Source organism: Chiloscyllium plagiosum, chromosome 4 (assembly GCF_004010195.1).
Source record: "Chiloscyllium plagiosum isolate BGI_BamShark_2017 chromosome 4, ASM401019v2, whole genome shotgun sequence".
In the NCBI taxonomy this organism is placed as follows: Eukaryota; Metazoa; Chordata; class Chondrichthyes; order Orectolobiformes; family Hemiscylliidae; genus Chiloscyllium; species Chiloscyllium plagiosum.
Window position 1 is genome coordinate 91,217,080 of NC_057713.1, and position 25,663 is coordinate 91,242,742.

At 40.8% G+C, this 25,663-nt stretch overlaps 1 protein-coding gene across 1 annotated transcript in view; it reads right to left on the reverse strand.

Moving 5' to 3' along the window:
• The window catches only part of ofcc1 (orofacial cleft 1 candidate 1), a 217,079-nt gene that overhangs the window by 111,098 nt on the left and 80,318 nt on the right, over window positions 1-25,663 (reverse strand). The window contains exon 7 of the mRNA XM_043689352.1: window positions 24,552-24,676. Coding sequence (XP_043545287.1) covers window positions 24,552-24,676 — 125 coding nt within the window. The remainder of the gene's footprint in view (window positions 1-24,551; window positions 24,677-25,663) is intronic.

A 25,663-nucleotide genomic window follows, 5' to 3' on the forward strand; every position in this document is an offset into this window, starting at 1 on the left:
AACGTCCAGCAGGATACCCAGCACCAAACATATCTGCCACTCCCCTCCAATGTCGGCATTGCACAGGGACTGTTCCCTCTGCAACATCCTGGTCCATTCTTCCATCACTCGTAACTGTTCCCCACTTCTCCATGACACCTTCCGATGAAATTGCAGAAGGTATAATCTTGTCCATTCACCTCCTCCCTCCTCACCATTCAAGGTCCCAAACACATTTTCCAAGAAAGGCAGTGTTTCACTTGTACTTCTTTCATTTTGGGTTACTGTATTTGTTGTTCACAATCATTGAATCATAGTACAGAAGATGCCCATCAAATCTGCACCAACAATAACTAATCAAAGTCTATACTAGGTCCACTTTTCAACACGTTGAATGTTACGACATTTCAAATACTCATCCATGTACTTTTCAAAGCTTTTAAGGTTTCTGTCTCAACTACCGTCCCAAGCAATGTATTTGAATTCCCACCATCCTTCTTGGTGAAAATGTTTTCCTCAAATCCCCTCAAGACCTCCTATTTTCACCTTAAAATTATGCCTTCTTGTTACTGAACTTCCAGCTAGAGGGAACAGCTGCTTTCATCCATGCCTCTTACAATCTATATGCCTCAGTCAGGTCCCCTCTTAGCCTTCTCTGCTCCAAAGAAAACAACTAGCCTCTTTTCATAGTCAAACTGCCCCATCATAGGTAACATCCCTTCTGCACCCCTTCAGTGGGGCAGCGACTAGCACTGCATGTACACTCCAACCATGGCCTAACCAAAGTCCTGTACAGGTCCATTATAACCTCCCTGCTCTAATAGTCTATGCCATGACTGATAAAGGCAAGTGTCCCATATGCCCTTTTAACTATTTTATAAATCTGCCCTGCCACCTTCAGGGATCTATGGACAAACAACCCAGGATCCCTCTGTTTCTCTGAGCTTTGTAGTGTTCTGCCATTCATTGAGTACTCCCTTGCTTTATTATTTCTTCAAAAGTGCATCACCTCACATTTATCAAAGTTAACTTCCATCTGCCACGGATCTGTCCATCTGACCAATCTGTCTATATATTCCTGTAACCTTCTTCCTGTCAGTCATCGTCCCAGCTTTTGTCATCCATAAGCTTACATATCATCTCCTCCACTACCTTTTCTTCTAAATATCACAAAGAATATGGGACTCAGCATTGATCCCTGCGGTAAGTCACTGGACATCAGCCTCCAGTCACACAGACATCCTTCTACCACCATCCTTCTAACACTAGGCTACTTTTGGATCCAACTTACCAAGTTACGCTGGATTCCACATGTCCTTCACCTTCAATGCAGTGCCCTTTACATTGGCAAGACCACACAGAGACTACACATTGCAGAAAATCTCTGCTCTGACCATAGGAATGGCCCTTACCATCCAGTTGCTTGCTATTTCAATAAACCATCCTGCTTTTATGTCAACATATCCATCCTTGGCCTACTGCAGTGTTCCTATGAAACTTAACATAATGAAAAGCACATGATTTTCCATTTAGGCACTTTACAGCCTCGAGAACTCAACATTGAGACTCACAACTTCAGTGTCTGACCTCTGTTCTCCATTTCTAGTAGATTCCCCCATCCTTCCATGTAATGTCTGTGTCTTGGTGGCTTTGCTCTCACGACAGCCAACCCATTGTCTCCTTTTCACACTGAATGTTTATAGCTATTTTACATCTCCATGACTCCTTTACTGCTATCGCTGTCCTTTGTCTCTTGTTCTGGGCACTTGCTCCTCTCCGCCCTCTGTCCTTCGCAAATTTACCATAACTTTCCAGCTCCTTTCAGTTCCAAAGAAGATTCATACAGGACTCGAAACATCAACTCTGTTTCTCCACAGGTGCTGCCAGACCTGCTGAGTTTCTCTAGCACTTTCTGTTTTATTATCATCTGCCTCAAGTGACCCGCTGTCAGTTGAAAACACTCTGCCTCTTTTCCAAGAATTGGAGAACAAGGAGGCTGAAAATATCTTCACCACAATCTATCACACGAACATTGAGATCGAAATAGTTGTTAGCCATGACAGAGCACTATCCTTCTCTCAGTGTTTGATCTCATTGCTTGCATACACAATTTAACCTTTGAAATAAAATGGTAAAAGTAAAGAACTGTCAAACCACTCAGGTTCCTGGTAAACATCCCACTATATAGACACTTCCACATCCATTAATAGCTTTTTTTTCCCTGTGAGAAAAATTTATTGCTTACTGCTCACACCTTGAAGCTATTTTCTTTTGAAGTTTCCCATGCCTAAATCAATAGTGGTGCCAAATTAGCAGCACAAGGCATTTTGCCAGAGGAAAGCATTGTTCAACTCACTATATCCACCAGAGAAGTCTACTTGAGTGAATAAATCATAGCACAGAACTTGTCAGTTGTCAGAAAAGAATTGTTTTTCTTAAGGTTCAATGACGAAGAATGCAAATAGATAATAGCCTTTTCAAAAAATTGTTTTCAACTGACAAAATTCTGATTTAAAATGTTCCAGTTGCATAAAATTCAGAAAATATGGGTTTCCCTCATCAACTCCACACAGGATGAATAAACCATGTTACCATTCTAATTGGCCAGAACCACCCCCACTGGCTACAAGAAGCACAGTAGTTTCCACTCTAGTAATGTGAATCACCATTTTCTGGATTAGAGGTGCTGGAAAAGCACAGCAGTTCAGGCAGCATCTGAGAAGCAGTAAAATCGACGTTTCGGGCAAAAGCCCTTCGTCAGGAATACATTCACCAGCAGTCCATCAAGAAGGTATGCACCTGCAGTTCTATCAGTCTTTCACAATGCGTTTATGTTGCACCAACCCTCCACCCAACTGCCCTCCTTATTTTTTATTATTGTACAAATGAGGGACTGGTTTACATGATCCCATAACTCCACTTAGAAATACATGTTCGGTGGACAAATGGCAACACCATTAGAACCATCAGTGAACTAAAGCCCTCAGCAAGAAGTTGATTGAGTTCCTGAAGCAATAAATTACTTGCCTGAACAGATCTGGTGGTGTCCTGCAATACTGTTTACAAAGAGAGTACTCTAATCAAAGTTTTGCTGAATTTAAGTGAGGCTTTACACTGCAAAGCAGCCAGAGCTCTTCAGCAGAAATGTTTTCTTTCTCAACAATCACTGCTCCTCTGCATTTCATGTTCAATAGCTCTCCCATTGCTTCCAGTCTCAAAAGAAGCTTACCCCTTCAAGGACATTAATGTCATCTAACATTCAATAGATATCAACCTCAAGCATTAATACTCTTTGCACACCAAGTAACAGTGTTATATAACTTCCATATCTTGTCCTGATGCCTAAGCTTGATTATCATCTTATCATGACTGCAGTTTCTCTCTGCAGTGCCACCATGCCAGGTCTAGTGTTCCTTTGGAGTCCTCCATTCATGCCTGCACCACAGGATTTGGAAGCCTACATGGCTAACTCAAGGATTATTGAAAGGATCATAGTGAGTGGCCTCAGAGAGCCCAGCTCCAGGCAACTGCATCTCATCTGCCTCGACACTTTGATCCATCAGCCCTCTGGTAGCATGGTTGGCATTGGCTCAAGGGTCATGAAGGTTCAGGTGTGTGATTTCCCTCTGGTCATGTGTTTCATTCTTGTCATATGACTGACTTGGCAAACCTCATTGATGTTTGGTTGTGTTTTCACTGATCTGCAGGACAGCAGTCTGTAGGTTTATAGCCAGAAGCCTCTACCCATTTTGACTCCTCATCTTTCAAAGGTTGAGGAGATGGGTGAACCTAGAGAATGCTATTTTATAAAAGTTACAGTAATTAATATTCATAGCAATGTTGAAGGATGGTTCTAATTGTTTTACCACCATTCAGGCTATTTTTAGATCCTTCTGGAAAATACTCCTATCAGTGTATAACATATAAAAGTTGCCACAAGACCAGCAAGAATTAAAAGCACAATGAGATTTTTAACTGGAAGGACAATTGAACAGCCCTAGCTTTGGCTTATGTCCACAGAGTCATAGAGTTATTATGGTGCAGAAGGAGGTGTTTCAGCTCACCATGTCTGCCCCAGCTCGCCAACTGTGCATTAGGAGTTAGCACGATTCCGCATAGCCCTACACGCTACTTTTGTTTAAATAATCATTTGATACTTTCTTGAATGCCTCAGTTGACATATTCCATCATAACTCTAGACAGTTCATTCCAGACCTGAACAACTTGCTGTATGTAAGGATTCTTTTTCTCACAATACATTTACTTCTTTTGCAAATTACTTTAAATAATCTCTTTCATCTTTTTTTTGAGTGGGTACAGTGCCTTCCTGTCTACCTTGGCCAGACTCCTCATAATTCAGACAACTTCTAAATCTTCTCGTAGCAGTGTTGTCCTCAACAAAAACAGTGCCAGCTTCTCCAACTATCTTCATTACTCAACGTCCTCATCACTGGCATTCTTGTGAATCTTGTTTATACTCTTTACAATGCATTCAAATCCTTCTTCAGAACTGTACATAATACTCCAGCTCAAGAATAACTAATGCTTTGTACAAGTTCAGCATAACCTCCCTGCTTTTGCATTCTATGCTCCTATTAAAAAAGCCTAGGATACTGTTTACTTTATTTACTGCTTTCTCTATCTGTCCTGCTTCTTTGATGACTTAGGCATGTAAACACCTAGGTCTCTCAGCTCCTGCACATCCCTTAATTTATACTGGCTTTCCATGTCTTTTCTATCAAAATGTATCGGCTCATTCTTCTCCACATTGAATTTCATCTGGCTCCTATTCTGCTCACTCCTTCAACCTATAAACGTCCTTCTAATGTGCCACAATGTTGGCCTTACAGTTTAGAATACATCCAAATTTTGTACCATCTGTAAACATTGAAATTGTCCCCTGGATTCTAAGATCTAGACCATTCATAGAAATAAGGAAAAGCAAGGAACCCAATATTGACCCCGGGACATACTGCTATAACCATCCTATGGCCTGATTAGCCATCACTCTTTCTTTTTTATCACTCAGCCAATTTTGTATTCACGTTGCTACTGTCCCTTGTGTGACACTGTGTTGAATGCCGATTGGAACTCTACATGCGCCACATTTACAGCATTACCCTCATCAACTCTCTCGGTTACCTATTCAAAGAATTCTCGCAAGTTACTATGACTTGATTTTCCCATAAAATCAATGCCTGCTCTCCTTCATCAACATACATTTGTCCATGTGGTCATTAATTTCTAACAGTTTCTCCACTACTGAAGTTAAACTGACTGCTCTGTAATTGCTGCATGTATTCTCACAACCTTTTTTTTCGAACAAGAATGTAATGTTGGCAATCCTTCAGTCCCCTGGCCCTACCCCTAAGTTCAGAGAAGACCGAAAGATTATGGCCAGTGCATCTACATTTTCCATTCTGATTTCCTTCAATAGCTTTGGATGCATTTCATCTGGTCATGGTATCTTCTCAACTGTAAGTACCAACAGCTTATCTAATCCCACCTCCTTATCAATTTCAGACCTTTCTACCTGCTCTGTCACCACGCCCTGGCTAATATCTTCTTCCTTGGTAAAGACACAATGCAAAATATTCATTCAATACCTCAGCTGTGCCTCTGCCTCCTTGTATGAATCTCATTTTTTCATCTCTAACTGTCATTTTACAACGCTTTTACTATTTCAGTGCTTATAGAAGACTTTGCGATTTCCTTTTTGTCAGCTGCCACTTTTTACACATAGTCCTAGACTTCTCTTATTTGCTTTTCCAACTCTTTTCTGAACACTTTTCATTCAAGCTTATTTCTCAATTATAGTTTGTACTTGACAACCACCATAAGCACACTTTTCTGTTTTATCTTAATTTCGATCTCCTTTTTCTTCCAGGGTGCTCTGGATTCATTTTCCTTGTCTTTTGAGGAAATATACCTTGACTGTTTCCAAACCATCTCTTCCTTGAGAGTAGGTCATTGTTCAGGCACAGACTTTCCTGCCAGCAATTGGTTGCAGTCTATCCAGACCTGGTCAATTCCATTTGGATCTCCCCCAGTTAATTCTTCTTCCTCTGGATTGTCTATTATTCTTTACTACCTTCAATCTAACCCTTATAACATAATGTTCACTGTCCCCTAATTATTCCCTCTTGACACTTGATCTACTTAGCCCACCTTGTTCCCAAGAACTAGGTCTAGCAGTGCCTCCTTTCTAGATGGACTGGATACATATTGCTGTAGAAAATGTTCCTGAATATAACCTGAGACTGCTTGCCCCTCTTTTCCTTAATACAATAACTATCCCCATTTTTATTCAGATAACTAAGGTCCTCACTATGGCTACTCTATAATTCTTGCACCTCCATTTAATTTTCTTGCAGGTTTGTTTCTCTATATCCTTCCCACTACTTGGTAGACTTAGACTACACCAAGCAATGTAATTGCACCCTTTTATTTCTTAGCTGTAGCCAAATCAATTTTGGCCTTGAATCTCCAAGACATTCTCTTTTTCCAGTCTTGCAATGGTCACGATTAACCAACACTATCATCCTTCCTCCTTTTCTTCCTTTCCTGTCATTCCTAAACATCCTGTTATTAGGAATATTGAACACCCAGCCCCGCCCTTCCATTCGCTAGGTCTCTGCTAACATCATAATTCCACAAAGAAATCTGCGCCCATAACTCACTAATCTCATTTACTCTACCTCATAAATAGAGCCATATTAGCTCACCACTTTTGATTGAATCTCTGAATCTCTGAAAATGTTTGTCTGGTAACTTCTCACCTGAAATGTTACTGCTCAAAATAAAATGACTTTTGCTATCAATTTCTTTGCTAGGTTTCACTGTTAAGTATTTTGGTTCTTTACATTACTCCTGATTTAACAGAGAAAATCACAGACAAAAGATCAAAATTTCATAAACTGCAATAGGCCATTGCAAAGAGAAATGAAAGACACTAACATTTCAGGTCGTAAAGTAAATACCTTTATACAACTGAATAGTACGATGAACAGAAGGGAAACAATACGTAGAAATCAAGATTCAAATATAGTAATTATCATCCCAAAGAATACATTTAGTGGGTTTTTTTTAATGCGGCTTTGAAAATATTGTGGGAAAGAAAGAACTGGTGGAATGAAGGAATGCAATATTAGAGACAATCTTAGTTTATCTTTTTCTAAAATACATTCGGGGCTAGGCCAGCATTTATAACCAATCCGAAATTTCACTGAGGGCAGTAAGGAGTCAACCACATTGCTGTGAGGCTGGAGTCACATGTAGGCCAGACCAGGAAAGGATGGCATTTCCTTCCCATAAAGGATATTAGCGAACCATCTGTAGCAACTTGTCCAGTTAATCCTGCTTACCTTTTCATGTCTCCTAAGTTATATTATGTTAGGATTTCCAAATGTTTTCAAGTATACTACACTTTTAGTATTGCCATTACTATTTTGTCTGAAACCAGACAGAACAACTAATTGTGAACTGCAAGAGCTTGAGTGGCTCACAATCTATCTACTTTTATTACTCATGACAGGAAACACCCAGCTTCCATTCTGCATCAGTTGTCACTATGGCTCAAGAAAGCATATCAGAGAACCACACTGTCCCAGTTATTCACTAATATCAGTAGCTGTGAGTTTTAATAGACATTAGGCACAAACATAACTCTGTGGGACCAGAGCAGAAAGTGTTGAAGAACACTTCAATCCCTATTGTCTTTCTTCAATTACAGCAAAACCCAAATGTATGTTTACATGTTGTTTGAGCCGAAGAATTTAAGACCTCAGTATAACTGCGGTCTGGGTTACATCTTAACAATAATGATTTGTGGTGCAACTTAATGAGAAAGAACATTGAATTAATATGCACAACCTTCAAAAGCTTGTGGCATTGTGATAAGGAGGTTGTCTGAGGCTCTGAGCTCATTTCTTGCCAATTTCCTAACAAGTAACTTAACTGAGGCAGATGCAGGAGAACCTACTCCTTGCAGAAGGGAAGACAGCCCACTCTGGCTAGTAGTTAATGGATGAGTTTGATGGTACAAGGTCCCTACCTCACCAACTTATTCTCAAAAGAGCCAGTGATGTCAAAGTCTTAGCTAGGGCTTAAGTATCAATATTCATAAAGAGTTAATCAGTTATATCCTCAGTTATTTTTTATGGTTAAGGAATCTGAGAAACTGGATGTTATCTTTGGTAAAACTGCACATTTGCCATTTATGTTAAGGGAAGCAAAGGCATGTGAAATAATTCACTGACCAGCACACAAGGATAAGGGATCTCCATTGACAGTCTCAAGTCCTGTTGCCATTGAGATATAGATATTGAGAAAGCTGCTCGGTGTTATGGGGAACACTTGGGAGTGACTGACAGCATTAAGAGTGCCAAAATGCAAGAACTGTGACAAGTTAATCTCAATATTAAGAATATATTTGTTTCAGCTATTCTGCAGGATTTGAAACTCATGAGTGTGTAATAAAACAGCTTGTGTTCTAAGTGTGAAACATGGCTTTATAACAATATTAATAGTCCCTCTTATGACCTGAAATAGAAACATAGAACAGTACAGTACAAGAACAGGTCCTTTGGCCCACCATTTCTGTGCCAATCATGATCCCATCTGCCTGCACATGGCCATAACCCTCTATTTCCTGCCTGCTCATATATCTGTCTAAATGCTGTCATATCTGCTTCTACCATGTCCACTGGCAGTACATCCAAGGCACCTACCACACTATGTAAAGAACATCTCCTTTAAACTTTCCCTCTCTCACCTTAAGCTATGCCCCTTAGTATTTTACATTTCCACTTTGGGGGAAAGAAATTCTGACTGTCCACCCTATCCATACCTCTGATAGTTTTATATATTTCCATCAGGGTGCCCCTCAGCTGCCGATGCTCTACCAAAACAATCCAAGTTTGTCCAACAACGCCTGATAACTAATACACTCCAATCCAGGCAACATCCTGGTAAATCGCTTCTGCACCTTCTCCAAAGTCTCCATAGCTTTCCCAGGTGTGGCAACCAGAACTTAACAGAGTATTTCAAACGTGGCCTGACCAGAGTCATATATAGTTGCAACATGACTTGTCACGTTGATAAACAGATGGTTGTGTCTTCCCTATATCTGCTTAATGGAGTGGGGGATGAGCGTAAACGTGGCCAGATCAACATTTTTTCTCTAATCTTCTGACACCACCTTTGTATCAAAAGAGATTGGAAGCTTGTAGTCAGTATCTCTGCAATTTGTACCCTTATGCCTCTCAATATCCCCCAGTCCTGATGAAATCAACATTGAGTATAGATTTCTGAATACCACCCCTTGATTAAATTTAGCCCATTTAGTGTCTCAACTACCTGCCAATTTCTTACAACTTTGGTAGCATCTTCTTCATGGAACAACAGCTCATTGGAAATCATGAGAAGTGCTGGACAAAGCAAGAGGACAGACCTGTTCCCATTGCCGGGAGGTTTAATAATCAGACAGCACTTATTTAGGATGAATGACAAAATAACCAAAGAAGTCATGAGCAAAAACATTGTTACAAATGATCGATTAGGATCTAGAACGCATTGCCTGAGACTGTGGTAAAGGCATGACTAGTAAGAGTTTCAAAAGAGAATTGGATGATTGTCTGAAGACAGAATACTTCCAGAGCTACAGGGAAAAGATTAAGGGGGGTGGGGTGGGGTGGGGTGGGGGGGTGGGATGGGGTCTCCCAAGCTAATCTGATGTTGGATAGAGCAGACATGAAGAGAATGGGCTAAATGGCCTGCTTCTACACGCTAACCCTTCTATGATTCTACAATTTATCTGATTTGATTTGATTTGATTTTCACGTACCTAAGCACAGTGAAAAGCTTTGTTTATGAACAGTATAGGCAGATCATAGGAAGCAAGGACATGCAGAGCATAGGTTAAAACAACTTGGACAGAGTGAGGCATACAGCTTACACCACACAGGACGTACGTGAAGCAAGGTCAACATTAACAAGATTAACATTATTAGAAATTAGAGAGTTCATTCATCAGTCTAATGACAGCAGAGAAGAAGCTGTTCTTGAACCTGTTGGTACGTGTTTCAAGCTTCTGTATCTTCTGCCTGATGGAAGAGGTTGTACGAGAGCATTATTGAGATGTGATGGGTCTTTGATGATGTTGGCAACCTTTCTGCAGCAATGAGAGGTGTAAATGGAATCCATGGAGTTTGGCATCTGGGCTATGCACACAACCTTCTGTAGTTTCCTACGGTCCTGGGCACAGCAGTTGCCGTACCAGGCCATTATGTACCCGGATAGTATGTTTTCTATGGACCAGTTAAAAAAGTTGGTGAGAGTCCTTATGGGCATGCCAATTTTCCTAAACCACAGGAGGAAGAAGAGGCATTGATGCACCTTCTTGACATCACATGTACGTGGGATGTCCAGGACAGACTGTCGGTTATCGCTACTCCGAGGAACTTGACGCCATCAACTCTCTTGACTTTTGTGTTGTAGATGTAGATGGGGGCGTGTTCTCCTCATTTCTTTCGACATTTAGAGAGACATTGTTATCATTGCATCACGTCACCAACCCTCTATCCCCTTCCTGTATTCTGATTTATCGTTATTTGATATCCGTCCTACCACAGTAGTGTCATCAGGAATTTACAATTTGGCAACACGGTTGTGGGTGTAGAGTGAGTACATTAGGGGGCTGAGAACGCATCCTCGAGGGGACTCCAGTGTTGAGGATCATTGTGGAGGAGGTGCAGTTGTCTATCTTCACTGACTGCAGTCTGTGGGTCAGAAAGCTAAGGATTCAGTTACAGAGGATGGAGTCCAGACCTAGGTCTCGGAGTTTTGAGGTCAGTGCGAGAGGATAATGGTGTTCAAAGTGGCCACTATAGTCAATGAACAGGAGCCTGACGTAGGTCTCCTTATTGTCCAGACGTTCCAGGGATGAGTGCAGGTCTAAGGAAAAGCCATCTGCTGTGGACCTGATAATGTCAGTCAGCAAACTGTAGGGGATCAAGGCAGGCTGGGAGACCAGAGTTGATGTAGGCCATGACCAACCTTTCAAAGCACTTCAGGATTATGGAGATCGGAGCCACTGGGTAGAAGTCATTAGGCATGTTGCATGTGCTTTCTTAAGTATGTGGATGGTGGTAGTCTACTTAAAGCAAGTGAGGATTTCAGCTTGTTGGAGGGAAAGATTGAAGATGTCGTGAATACTTCCGCCGGCTGGTCTGCACAGGATCTAAGTGTACAGGCTAAAGTGTCCATCTGGACCTGTCGCCTTCCTTGGATTGTTTCTCAGGAAGATCAATCTGACGTTTGCAGCGGTAAATGAGGGAACAGGTGCCTCTGGGGCTGTTGGGGCAGATGCCACCGTGCTACTTTCATTCTGCTCAAACTGAACATAGAAAGCATTGAGCCCATGAGGGAGAGATGTGTCTTTCAGAGCTATCTTGCTCTGCTTCATTTTGTATCCTTTTAGGTTGTTTCGGCCTTGCCATTGGCTTTGGGTGTCCGTATGTCAGTGTGGGCCTCTGCCCTGGTCTGGTACTGTCTCTTGGCATCTCTGATGGCTTTGTGGAGGTCATATCTGGATTTTCTGTATAGGTCTGGGTTGTCTGACTTGAATGCTGCCCGCGTGGTCTTCAGTAGGCAGTGGATTGCCCAGTTCATCCAAGTTGGGGAACACCTGGATTGACATTTTTGGTATGCAGTCCTCTGCACATTTACTAATGAAATCTGTGATGGTGGTAGCATACTCATCTAGGTTTTCTGCTGAGTACTTGAACACAGTCCAATCCACTGATTCCAAGCAGTCCCAGAAATGCTCTTCTGTTGCCTTGGACCAGCATTGTATTTCTTTCTGTGAAAGATCCTCCCGTTTCAGCTTGTGCCTGTAAGCTGGGAGGAGGAATACAGCATTTTCTGAAGTGCTGCTCATCCAATTTATTACAGAGTTGGCTGAATGCACTCTCAACAGTAGTTCTAATAAGATCCACTTCATGCCAGAATCGCACCTTCACATAAAATTACAAAATGAAGAGATGCCATATTTCCTCATGTCAATACATCATTGTACCAGGTTGAAATTCAAGTTTGACTGCTGCCTCCTTCCATTTGTCCTTCTTCCAAGCATTTTCTACCTTTTTTCCTTGTAGTACTCTGTTTCCAAAAAACCTCTATTCCTGAGTCTGTTGTTCTGACTCTCCCTGTTCAGAACCAGTCATAGAAGGCTACCTAGCAACGCCGGGTCCAACAACTGTACAACATTATCTGAGAGTTATCTACTGACTGCCAAATTAGGTTAATAGATTTATTTGTTTCTATAATCTATAAAGAAGCATTATCAAAGTTACCTCACCAATATCTTAAATTAGCTATTGTCTCAGACCGTGCCTCTTAATTTCAACTTGAATGGATACACATTTAAAATAACAATATTTTCTAGTTCTTGTCGTGAGAAAGCAATCAACAGGGCCTTTCTTTGGTCCATCCACAACAAAACTACCAGATGAATTTGTTGCTAAAAAGGGCTGAGGTTATTTTCTATGTAGCACAAGTATATCAGCATTAGACAGTGTGGTAGCTCTCTTTCACAGTAAACCAGGTCTGGTGCCTCCTCAATATATCAACATGATACTAAAAGTGAGGAGTTAATTTGCCATAGTGGTGGTATCCCTCTCTCTATGCCAGAAACCCTGGGTTCAAATTCTATATCACGACTTACAGGCCATGGGAGGTGCGTTTGTAATGTGGCCAAAAGGTTGATTGTCAGCCTGGTAACCCTTCCAAAATGCCTGATAGCAAGCAGCAAGAGCAGAAGAATCTTCTGTTCAGACATCTTTCAGAAGTAAATGGCAAATCACTGCAGGACTTTGCTAATACATGTGGATCAATCCAATGGAAAGCCATGGTCCAACCCTTGGATATAAGGACAGAAGGAAATTTGAAGAAATATAATTTCATTTACAGCAGACCACAAATGGCTACAGTCTTTTTGTCATCTATTCTGCCTTAGTTATCCTCAGTTGCATCACTATTTGTCTCAAACCATCACTTTAAATAGTTAACTTCATGAAAATTGAGCCTCTGTCCAGTTTTGTCAGGACATGCCCAATCTAAAACAGCATCAGTTTTTAAATGTGGACATTCCTAACACCTTTCTTCTGTTGGATTATATTTGATACAAATAAATAAGTTAGAAATACTGCTTCTAGCTGGGGTTTTGACACAACCTTCAGTCTTTGGTCAAAAAATTGATATTTCTATCTGTGGTTTGTGAAAGAGCTAACTTATATGTATTCCATTAAATTCCCATAAGGATTCATCTAAGTGATTATTTCAACTTGCTAAGCATGTACATGAAAAATAACAGCTGGTCAGGTGTGCCTTACAGATGGGTGGTGTATGTGGTCCCTGGTTGACTTTGGGTCACTGCGTCTATAAACGATGAGACCATGAGTGCACATCCAAGCCCCAAAATCTCAAGGGATCTGACATACATCTGAAAAGTATTCCTTGACTAGTTGCTATTCTATGCAATATGCACAAGGCATTTTTTTAACCTTGTTTCCACAAATAACAAAAATTAGCCTATGGCAAAATCAGACTGAGTGAATTATAAAGGTTAAGAAGCTCCTGGTAAAGAACAATGACTGCGTGAAGTCACCAACGTAATGAAATGGGCCTGTTTTGACCTATTTAAAGCCCATCTGTACTTGAAGGGTTAATGTGAATATTAAACAAAATAGTTTAATTACCATTGGGAAGTGACGTAAGGTCACATAGCCAGTAGCAGTTGGTTCTCTCTAGCAGCTTCATGTCAGAGGTGAAGACTTGAACTGTATATAGTCAGTATTTATTATGCTCAAATAAAAAAGGTAATGTATGATCCTACGTAAAAAGATTCCTGTAACAGTTACCAAACTCTTTCTCATACCCGACCACAGTGTACAGTGGCAGCAGGTGAATAGGTAACAGAAAAGAATAACAGCTGATATTCAAACAGCATGAGAACAGTAATGAAAAAAAGAGGAACTAGAGCAGAAGTCATTGTCATTATCAAAATCCTCTGAGCAAGTTACAGGCCCTCAAACAGATTGTACAGTGGTGGAACTGTGTCAGAGATTCACAAGACGTTGTACCATATTAGGACTAGCTACCCAGCCAACAAGGAACAGGTCAGCACTCTCTCTGCAATGGGAGGCTGCAGATGATATCCCTAGTCAGACAGAAATTGATGAGCATATAATAAAGCATTTGATGCCTTTTTCAGATTCAGAAAAGTCACCATTCTTGAGGAGTAAAGTTTAATAAATCTACCGAGGATCAGAGTGTCAATGCATACGTTTCTACCACTGACAGAAAGTTGTGAATATGCAAACTTAGAAGAAGAAATAATCTAAGATCCAAATATCACGTGGGTATTCCATGAAAAACTGTTGTATTTTTGAGAGATAATTAATGTTGTTGATGTCCATTCAGTTTATCAGGCAAGCACAGGATTGAAAATAACCATCCAATAATTCAAGATGACAGGGAGAATTATCAGCAAAAACATGACTGGTGCTGCGAAGTTCATTTAGCTCCAGAGTAAAAACTTGGTGGCACAGAAATGGGGGGGAAGTGTGAAGAAGAGACAGCAGTCACCATTAACCAGTGTTATCTGTCTGGCAGGAAAAGGTCGCCAGTGTGAAAATTGTGGCATCAGTACTGCAGAATGCCACTTCTGTAAAAAAAAAATCACATCTTTTATAAAGAAAAAACAGTGCGTCACAGCAACTAGCTTGCATTTCATAAACAAAAAGAGCAAAAAGAGCCTAAAGATTTTATAGCTGAAATTCCACAACTGTTCAAAGGTCTTGTGAAGCTAAACACAACTTGTCACATCACATTAAGTCCTGGAGCAAAACCTGTGCATTTGTTTATACTGAGAAAGGTTCTTCACCTACTGATGAAGAAGGCAAATCAAAAATTGACTTAATGTTCCAAAGACTTAGCTCATCTGCAGCAAAACCAATAAGTTTCAGGGAAGTTTCCAGTAATTAAAACCAAAAAAATGCAATATTTACCAAACTCTCTCCTTGAGCCAATTAAAGCATTTCATCCATTTACAAAGAGTTAAAATATGGGCCCTAACTTTGGCATGAGAAGTGCAAGTATTACCGAAACAAATACAAAAGCATGCTTAAAATGTGCAATTTACAGAGATAATATTTAAAGCAGACACAATCCAAATCACAAATCACTCTCTATATGTTATAGAACTAATCCTACAGCTGAAGGATGACCTAGCAGAACTGGGTTAATGGAGCAGAGGTGGAGGAAGTGTTTCTGCTTGTGGGGGAGTCCTAAACTAAGGGTCATAAACGCATGATAGTTACTCATAAGTCCAAAAGGGAATCTGAAAGAAACATCTTTACCCAGAGTGTGGTGAGAATGTGGAACTTGCTACTGAAAGGAATGGGTTAGGTGACCAGCATTGATACATTTAAGGGGCAGCTGGATACATACATGAGAGAGAGAGGAATACAGGCCTATGTGATGGAGTGACTGGATAGATGGAATCTTATATGGAGTATGAGCACTTTATGTACCAATTAGTTCAATGGCCTCTTTCTGCACTGTAGATTCTATGTAATATGAAAATACTGAACCACCAGATTTATTGAGATTCAAACATTGCCACTAAGTTGTCAGAGATAAAGATTTAACAGATTAAGCAGAGCTAAGAGTGATGATACAGGTGTTGTCACAAAATCACGTGGTCACATTGTACAATTATAGTGCAATAAGTCAATTTAGATGCACTTTAATAATTTGGTTATGTTTCTGACACCTCAATGTATTCCCTGCTGCAACTGGCTGGTTATTTATATTACCGTACAATAAACAAATTTGAATAACATGAATAAAGTTCGGCGAAGGAACGCACCTATTTGGATGAGTGAGTGCACCGTAATGAATACCAATCAGTGTGTAAGAGACATTATACAACTGTCTTGACAGGGGGAGAAATTAATTATGCTGACAATACTTTACTCATTTTCTTATGTTTTCTTTGCACATAAGATTTATTCATGCATTTACAATACACAGCCTGGAAAATAACGTGCCTCACATTAATCAAAAACTGCAGACAAATAAGTAATCCCTACGCCAAAGGGCCTGGCTTCGGTTTTGATATTACTACAATTGCAATGGAATCCAACAACAAGCCAGGCAGTAAAGTGGAGATTAAGCTTCTACCCAGAAAAAAACAGATTTTTATTTCCTGTGCAAATATTCAAATCATAAGCACCTAAACCCAGATATGGAATTAGGTCATTGTCTTTCCAAAATGATTGGAAATGCACGCTTAACATACTCAGTACTGCTACCTGCTTAGAAGAACTCATCTAAACAGAATCCATTCCTTTCTTTTCACTAGCAAGCAAACAATGCAGAACAAATTGCATCACAGGCAAGGTGATGATCCTGAAGGAGACCTTCCATTCTCATGTCCAGATAATTAGATTGACCAGGCTTTACCAAATTCTAAAGCTTACTTATTCTAGTCAGCCATCTCACGGATTAAGGGTCGGACAGATGGTTTCATAACTGCACGAGAAAGTCATTACTCTTAAACCAATGATGAGCACTGGTATTTGGAGTGGCAGCTTAACTTTTCTGAGCTGCTTTTGTCAAATTGAACACCTGGAAACAGCCTTTAAGCAAACGTCTCTCACATTAGTCTGATGGTGCCGAAAAGGCTGTTACATTTTAAACTCAAGTTTATGAAGCAGCTGGAATTGGTCCCATACACTGCTATGTACTTTAAATCCCCAGTCCAACACCGGCGCCTCCAAATCACATTTTATATCTGGTTTTAAAGTGCAAACAAATAAGTGAGCGTCTATGTTGTGTTTTGAAGTTAGCACCAAGATTTCTTTGGAATGATGCTGCTCTTTAAACAATTACTGACAAATTACTTCTGATCATCTTTTAAAACAAAACAAAGAAATGCGGATGCTGGAAATCTGAAAGACAAACAGAAATTGTTGGAGAAACTTAGTAGGTTGGCAATCTCTGTGTAGAGAAGGCAGAGTTGACATTTTGGGTCCAGTGACCCTTCGTCAGAACAGCTTCTGAGTTTTGAGTTCTGGACCCAAAACATGCACTCTGCTTTCTCTCCACAGAGTCAAGATTAGAGTGGTGCTGGAAATGCACAGCAGGTCAGGCAGCATCCGAGGAGCAGGAAAATCAACATTTCGGGCAGGAGCCCTTCGTCAGGAATCACAAATGCTGCCGGAATGCTGAGTTTCTTCAGCTATTTCTACTTTTGCGTCCTCCATATTTTATTATTGATTGAGCTAATTTAAATTATCTTATATCTGTAATCAAGGCCTAAATAATATTCATGAGTGCAGTCTTCCCATCAGTCATGATGACATCCACAAGACAATAAGGTCATTTTTACAGCAGGTAAATGAAATGGGACTTCAGCACAGATGTTTTAACAACACGATGCACTGCAGCACAAGTATGTTTCTGACACGTACTGAGTGACAGCAAACATTGATATTTGTACATATTATTCGACACGTAGAAAAGTCTGGTGTTTAATTTGCAATTCAAATACCTTTAAAAGCAAAACCTTCAAAATGGTACTGATTTCTAAAGATTTTCTCAATGGGATCAGCAGTTTTCACAATGTATTGTTAGTGTACACATAGAAGATAGTGACACAACAGAATGGATCCTTTCTGCATAGTTTTGCTAAAGGGGAATTGTAATGCAACAGCGATGCCGAACTGCATACTCTTCATTTTATTAACTGTTAGTTATTCAGTATTCCTGAGTAGACACAGACACTATGAGCTGGGCTTTCTGAGTTATTCAGGGGTCTTGCTGTTGGGACCAAAATCATGAGCTGACCCTGCAGTGTCACAGCAACAGGACTCGGAACAGCAGTTTGACAGCATTTGCCAATGGACAAGCCACCAACGAGACCACTGTCCAATTGAAAGTGATGGACCACCTTCGAGGGCTACTGGAGAAATCAGAAGTGTGGCAGATATGGTGAAAATCCTGACACAGACTGTACCGGCACCGCATTAGGGCAGATGACCAAAGGTCTGGTTAAAAACATAGGTCATAGAATCATAGAGTCATAGAGATGTACAGCATGGAAACAGACCCTTCGGTCCAACCCGTCCATGCCAACCAGATATCCCAACCCAATCTAGTCCCACCTGCCAGCACCCGGCCCATATCCCTCCAAACCTTTCCTATTCATATACCCATCCAAATGTCTCTTAACTGTTGCAATTGTACCAGCCTCCACCACATCCTCTGGCAGCTCATTCCATACAGTACCACCTTCTGCGTGAAAAAGTTGCCCCTTAGGTCTCTTTTATATCTTTCCCCTCTCACCCTAAACCTATGTCCTCTAGTTCTGGACTCCCCGACCCCAAGGAAAAGACTTTGTCTATTTATCCCATCCATGCCCCTCGATAATTTTGTAAACCTCTATAAAGTCACCACTCAGCCTCTGACGCTCCAGGGGATACAGCCCCAGCCTGTTCAGCCTCTCCCTACAGCTCAGATCCTCCAACCCTGGCAACATCCTTGTAAATCCTTTCTGAACCCTTTCAAGTTTCACAACATCTTTCCGATAAAATTGTATACAATATTCCAACAGTGGTCTAACCAATGTCCTGTACAACCGCAACATGACCTCCCAACTCCTGTACTCAATACTCTGACCAATAAAGAAAAGCATACCAAACGCCTTCTGAGAGAGGTGAAGGAGTGAGGTTTGGAGAGGGAATTCCAGAGCTGAGACTATTGAAAGATTGGCTGCCAATGGTGGGACACAGGACAGCAGTGTTGGAACTATGTGGAGATCTTACAGGATTGAGGGGGTGGATTTGAAATTAAGGCAGAGCAGCAGAACATTCACATTTAGGGGTCTCACCACCTAGTCCTGTCTCTCTTAAGTTTAATAGTCTTGTTCACATGGAAAAAGGCACAAAGTGACCCAGGAAAATGGGACCATTCTGGCAGATGATCATAAAAAGCTGCAGTGAAATGTTGAGGGATAATCTCTGTGCTAAGAGTTAGAACATCAAGCATTACCTGCACTCTTTTATAAACTAAACACATGTCAGCTCTTCAAAATTCACAGACACTTATGGCAGCATGACTTTATAGTGTATAAAATCAGGTTTCATTAAATATTGACTCAACTTGCTGTGAATCCATGTGATTCAATCCAGGTTACAACTTCAATGACTAAATTATTCTTCACGTCTGAATGCTCACCTCTTTATGGCTGGATAACAGACCCTAGTTATCGGGTGTGGGAACCATATGTATCGAACAATATAATTCTGTTCAGGAAGCCAAAATCTTTAATGATCACTGTGCTGCCACAACTCATTCCAAGATCCTGGTATAATGCAGAAAAATGTTCAAACTGACAGGCTTTATTTCCTTTAAGAATTTGAGTGACTACAGTACACAGGGTAAGCTTTAGAGATCACAGCTGTGTTAAAAGTCATATTCATGTCCTGAGACCATTCTCCTCATCATTTTTTTTTGCCCACACATTTCTGGGTACAATTAACAAGCCACGACCACCTAACTGGGCAGCAGAGATTAAAGCTGACCTGTGTTTCACATCATCAAACTATTGGTGATATATAACATACTTGGATTTCAAAGGAATGCTAATAGCATTTTAATCCTGATACATTCAAACCTCTCCATATTGTGGTATTAACGAACTTCTGTAACTTTATGGAATTGGTTTGAATTGTGCAAGTAAAATCTTGAACTTTCAAAATAAAGGTCTGTATATGCATATTTTCAATGATTGCATATATCTAGTGTCTCTAACCGATTGTCATACTAAGATTTAGATGTAACAGAAAGAAAAAGTTCAGCGAGTATGATATTAGTCAATAAGTTGCCCTTACGGCATAGTAATTTTTCAGCTTGGTGTGTAAATATCACTTAAATGTTATGAGAAAATACAGTTGCCCAAGGTAAACCTTAGTCTCATTAATCCAGAAAACTTATTTGATGGGGACACTATTCTATAGCTTTACACAAAGTATGACACATAACAATATAAATGTAATCATGCTTTGTTTTTGCGATGTGCAGGATTTCCCTAAAGTCTTCGCCATTGTGTGTAAGATGCTCGGTTTGCTTTGACAAACTGAACCAGCAGCGATGCAGGACACGTGTAAATAAGATTGAGTAAAGCCAAGAATAAAAATGAAAGGAAGAAAGAAATTTGCATTTTTACAGCATCTTTTGTGAGCTCTGTACATCCCAAAGCATGTCACAGTCAATGAAGTAATTTTGAGGTGTCGACACAATTGTAATATAGCAGCCACTTTCTATACAGCAACCACCCACAAACCACACCGTGACGATAAACAGAAAATCTAATCACAGGCATGAGTTATACATTGGTAAGACACTTGCTTGATCTATTTCTGGAATTATTTATATCTACCTGAGCAAGAAGAGAGGTCTGAGTTTAACACGTCATGTAAAAGGTGGTGCCTCCAACAGTGCAACACTCCCTTGGTCTAGCTATTTCATACCTGTCTCTGGAATGAGACCTTAATTCCCAGTCTTTCGACTGAAGAAGTAAAGACATGACAGGAGACCATTGTGTTCGCCAAAAGCCTTTCAATCTAAACCCAATTTCCAGTATTTCAAAATGAAATTTCAGGCAATGAACTCCGGACCCCAGCTATTCTTTTGGTGACCAGATTTTTGCTTAACTGCACAGTAATTCTTCTACTATTTACTATATATTTACACCTGCCTAGTTACTGATCTCTTTGCTGAGGGATGAGGCCCTTTCTAGCCAGACCTGTCCTGACCTCTTAACAGTTAAAATTTTCTATTCCTGACAACATTCTTGTCAATCTTTTCTGTGCCCTCCTCCAGGGTAATCGTCCCTCTCTACAATGATCTAAGTGGACGTATATACACTAATCAGCTATAGACTAACCAGTGTTTTATACAGTTTCTGAATAGCGTCCTGCATTTCTTTAAAATTGTCCTTCCGATGTAGCTTGCTTGATGCTGAAGTCCCAGAGACTGACAATCATCAAAGGCCAAGGGTGGTCAGGAGCTGCAGGGGGTGGGGTGTCAGAGAACCAAATCACAATGACGTCCACAGCATTAGCAACTCAGACTGTGTCTGCGAGGCCTGTGGAACCCCCCTGTTCTACTGAGCCCCACAAAAACAATTTGGAAATTTGCCTGGAGGAGTTCTCTGGCTCTGTCAGCAGTAAAACCGGTCAGAGACTGGACAAGGCACACTCCTACTACTTGTTATAGCATGCCAACTGGGATCCTGTGTGCACCAGGGAAGTGTAAATTATATTTTAAACAGAGCCCACTGCCTGTAGTAAGAAAGACATCACACTCTCAGAGACAGACAGTGGGCCCCAATGTCAATGCTATGAAGACAACGGGCAGAATCATACAGGGGCCTAAATAATGTGGGCTACAGTGGGAAATGTGGCAGAGCCACACCAGACATCCACCGAGGCTTACTTCAATGTCAGGGACAACTCGCTGCATCATTTCAGCGAACTCTGGTCGCCGAGGCAAGATTGTCGCTAGGCAGCAGTGAGTTGCGTATTAAGGGGGATTATTCCTTGTTAGACATCTGATTAACTGCCTGTCTTGCCTTATTAATATGCAGCTTCCCATCCTACCATCCGCCGCGAGCAAACTAGACACTGAGAATACAGTCAGAGCGAATCCCTGGTGACTTCAGCTCACCGCTGGCTGTGAGGAGCATATCCATGTTGCTCAGCAACAAGCAGCATCTCAAAGCACGAGCCCTTGGCACCAGTCGCATGCACCCCTGTCCATAGACACCAGCATCGACATTTGACAACCCCTTAGGATCCTCACAACACTTCTCTGATAGACTTAAAGGATGCTTAGGAAGCACCAGAAACCACTATTGAAAGGCTGCTGTAAGGACATTTTGAGTGCAGGGACAGACTCCCCAGCTCACTGTCTGGACCTGGCTGTATCACAGAGTTGCTCATTTGTTCTCTGATTCCTCACTCAGATAGTGTCTACTTAGGTAGGTGGGGCACACAGCTTGTTGTATGGGCCACATTGGGACATCAATCGAACAGTGATAGCATGTGCCAGCTACCTGCACAGCTAACAACTGCATGTTTATTCAACCAAATGGCCAGGTCTGAAAGTTGTGGGAGTTGATTCTCAGTCTAGACATGGCGCAGCAACTGTCAGCCGCATGGACCTAGAATATCAGTCATGAGGTCTTGGTAGTGTCGGTCAGAAACACAGTCCACATGCTATCCAGGAGCTTGAACCATGGTCAGTTAGTCATTTGGACTGCCCACAGTCTGGGGATTTGTCTGATTACAATCTATGGAGTAGGCAATGGTCAGTCCCTTAGAGTCATTACAAGTAGTCAAGAGGATTCATACATTGTCATTCAGGTAGCTGTAAAGAAGATAGTCAGGAATCTGGTCAGTCACACCTAGAGAAATGCTTGCCAAAACCGACCATAATTTGTGAAAACTCCAAGTCTGCTGTTGGAGGCAAAGACAATCATTTCATCAGCGGTCATATAAGAATCACGATGGGCTCTCCTGAATGCCTTGATTAGTGGAATGTTTGATGTGGGTCTGGAATGGGAAATGGGAATTGGCTTGTTGAAGGTCTCAATGTTTAGAGGTGTGTATGCAGGGCAATCAATCAATGTCTGGATGAGAACCAAGAACTTGTCTTGCTTCTTATGTTTCCAACAGAGTTCATTTCCAGCAAGAGTCACGTGCCCAATCACTGGTGGGATGGTGGTCGCTGTGGCTGCTTTCCTCGGAAGGCAAATGCAGATGAAGGAGGGCAAGGGCTGACACAATTCCAGGAACAACTGTAGGCCCTGCAGAGGATGAGGAAGAGAATGAGGCCAGAAGGGCCCATCGGGATGTGTCAGAGGTCCTGAGATTTTCACCTCGGACACATTTCCTGAGGATGAGTGAAGTGCAGTGTCGATGTGGGCTCCATATGTCCCAGGACACTGTGACAGAACAATGTCAGATGATGGAGCAAGACATGAGGTCTGCAGGAGTTGGGGAGCCATCTTTTCCCTGTGATGGTGAAGGTGACAGCTGTTTTGAACATTGTGTGACTAGCTTCTTCCTGGAGTGACTGCTGCATCTATGCATTTATTTGTGTTCACTTTTGCTGGCTGTAAATGAAAGTGCATATTTCGGAGTGTCTGATTCTTTGCCTCTATGTGATATTTCCCTAATGGACAATAACAAACTGCAGGTCTCCAGTCAGCATTAGGGAGTGAGTCACTGTGACACAGGGATGTGAAGATGATCTGGAAGTAGGACGTGTAAACTGAGGAGCCTGCTGGTTAAATAGTGATTGAAGTGAGAGAATGGGGTTGTATGTGTCAGGGAATGTCAGCCATATTAGCTCAGTGATGTGAGTAACACGGCTTTCAGTTTGCTGTCCACTATACTGACGGTGAGGGGCAATGTTGGATTGCCAATGCTTATCCAGGTAATATGGTGGTTTTTAAAAATGATACAGGTCTTTTGGTAGAAGTCGGTGAGTGATGAATTATCCAGGGCACGTTTCAGAGATAAGATGGAGCTAGAATCGGAAGTGAGAGGGCACTATTGGGGCAGGTCAGGTAGTTAATGAGGCAAATGAGGTAAGATACAGCAAGAGAGATTTCGCTAGGCTGCAAGGTAAAAAAGCCTCCAAAAGAACTTAATGGAACTGACACAGCAGGAAAAAATCTAAGGTTCAGCCCATTAAGTCTAGCAACACTATTTTTTTGAAGCTTCTACTTCCCAGTAATGAAGATCTTGTTGAGTTATATCAACACCCAAAGACATCGGTAGGTATGAAACTTGGCATCTGCAATCAACATGAGCTGGCTCCAATATTACACATTACAAAAGGATTCTGTTGCTTGAGCACGTATTTCTGCTTCGACTGAAATTCTTCACAGAAAGGTAACACAATAAACAGCTACTGAACATTTTCAAGATTTCACAGTTGCAAACAATATTAGGCAGATTCTAATCTTTAAATAAAACACTTAATTTAAATACTTAATATGAGGAGGTGTATTAAATGAAGATATTGGAACTGAAAATAACAAAAATAACAATCTAAATCCTTTACTTTTCCAAATTCAGCCTGGCTTGCACATTGTTAAGGCAAGTACGTAACCATTTTTCTTCATACATTCAGGATTTAAAGGTCAGAAATGCTTTCCTTTTGACAATAGCCCTTTAACTTTTTCACTCTTGAATTAAGCTAGTCTAATTAAGATGATTTTTTTAACACTGATCTTTGAGTCAGTCAAAGAACAGGCATTTTAATCCCCAGCTTTGAGCTTCCTAACCAGATAAAAAGGAAGCCTATTAAACATAATTGCACGTGCCAAAAGGATAACTTAGGTAAAAGTACTGAAAGAATGTCTGTGGAGAAGAAGCACACATTTTAAAGTGCAGCTTGTTTTTATCAATGGCAATTTTCGAAGTAACACTCACAAGACAGAGAATCGGTATTGATCCTGGTCCTCCAGGTACGGGAGCACCTGTGGAAATCTGTCTTTCTCAACAGGACTCTGACATTTAGCTTCGGTATGGAATTCAAGCCGATTATGAGGAATAGCCTGAAAACAAAAAAAAAGAACATCAATCTGCCAAAAATTGTTGATACAACACGAACATCTTCAATGAAGAAAACCATAGGCATGTTGAAGGGTAAATTTCAAGCAGCTACCTGGTCACAATTAAGCACTTGGGAAAATAACCATATAACATTTTTAATCTCCCTTTTGTGGCGCTTTCACCTATGCTATAATGGCCATGTTCTTAATACCTCACAGAATAAAACATACATACTTTTCAATGTTGTTTTAAAAAGCATCCAAGTAATTGGAAGTCCACACAAACTCTACTGCTTGTTCATCATTATATTAACAGAATGAGTAAAAAGACATATGTGAAGTAACTAGCTGCCCTAAATATTCAACCAACGTTATGTGAAATGAACACTAAATTTCACCAACTTTGCACAGCTGCACTCACAGTATAGAATTTGGCTTGGATTGGGGAATTAGATAGAATATAGAACTGTCCACCACAGGAAAAGGTCCTTCAGCCCACCATGTCTGTGCCAACCGTGATGCCATTCTAAACTGCATTAACCTGCCTGCCCATGATCTATATCCCTCTATTTCCTCTATGTTCATGCGTCTGTCCAAATGCCTCATGAGCTTTGCAAGGGTAATCACCATTCCCATTTCACATCAATGAACAATTTTGATTAGCTAGTGGTCAATTTTAAATCACCTAGTCTTGCAATATTTATCACTAAAAGCAAATCTGAATCTGAATTGTCTGAACTGATGAATTGGATTATCAAGTTTAGCTAAATACCAAATATTCAGAGAAATTCGGCTACAGCACTTGTCAATTCAAGTTGTCATGCAGACTCTAATTGAGTGATGCATTGAACAATAATTCTTACACTTATGTATGTTCAACTGAAGAGAAATTTAATTTGTAATAAACAGAGGAAGATTGTTATTAACTTAAAAGGAAAGCCTTACTTTCTACCTCCGGTAGAATTGGTATAGGGGAGGTGAGGTTAATGC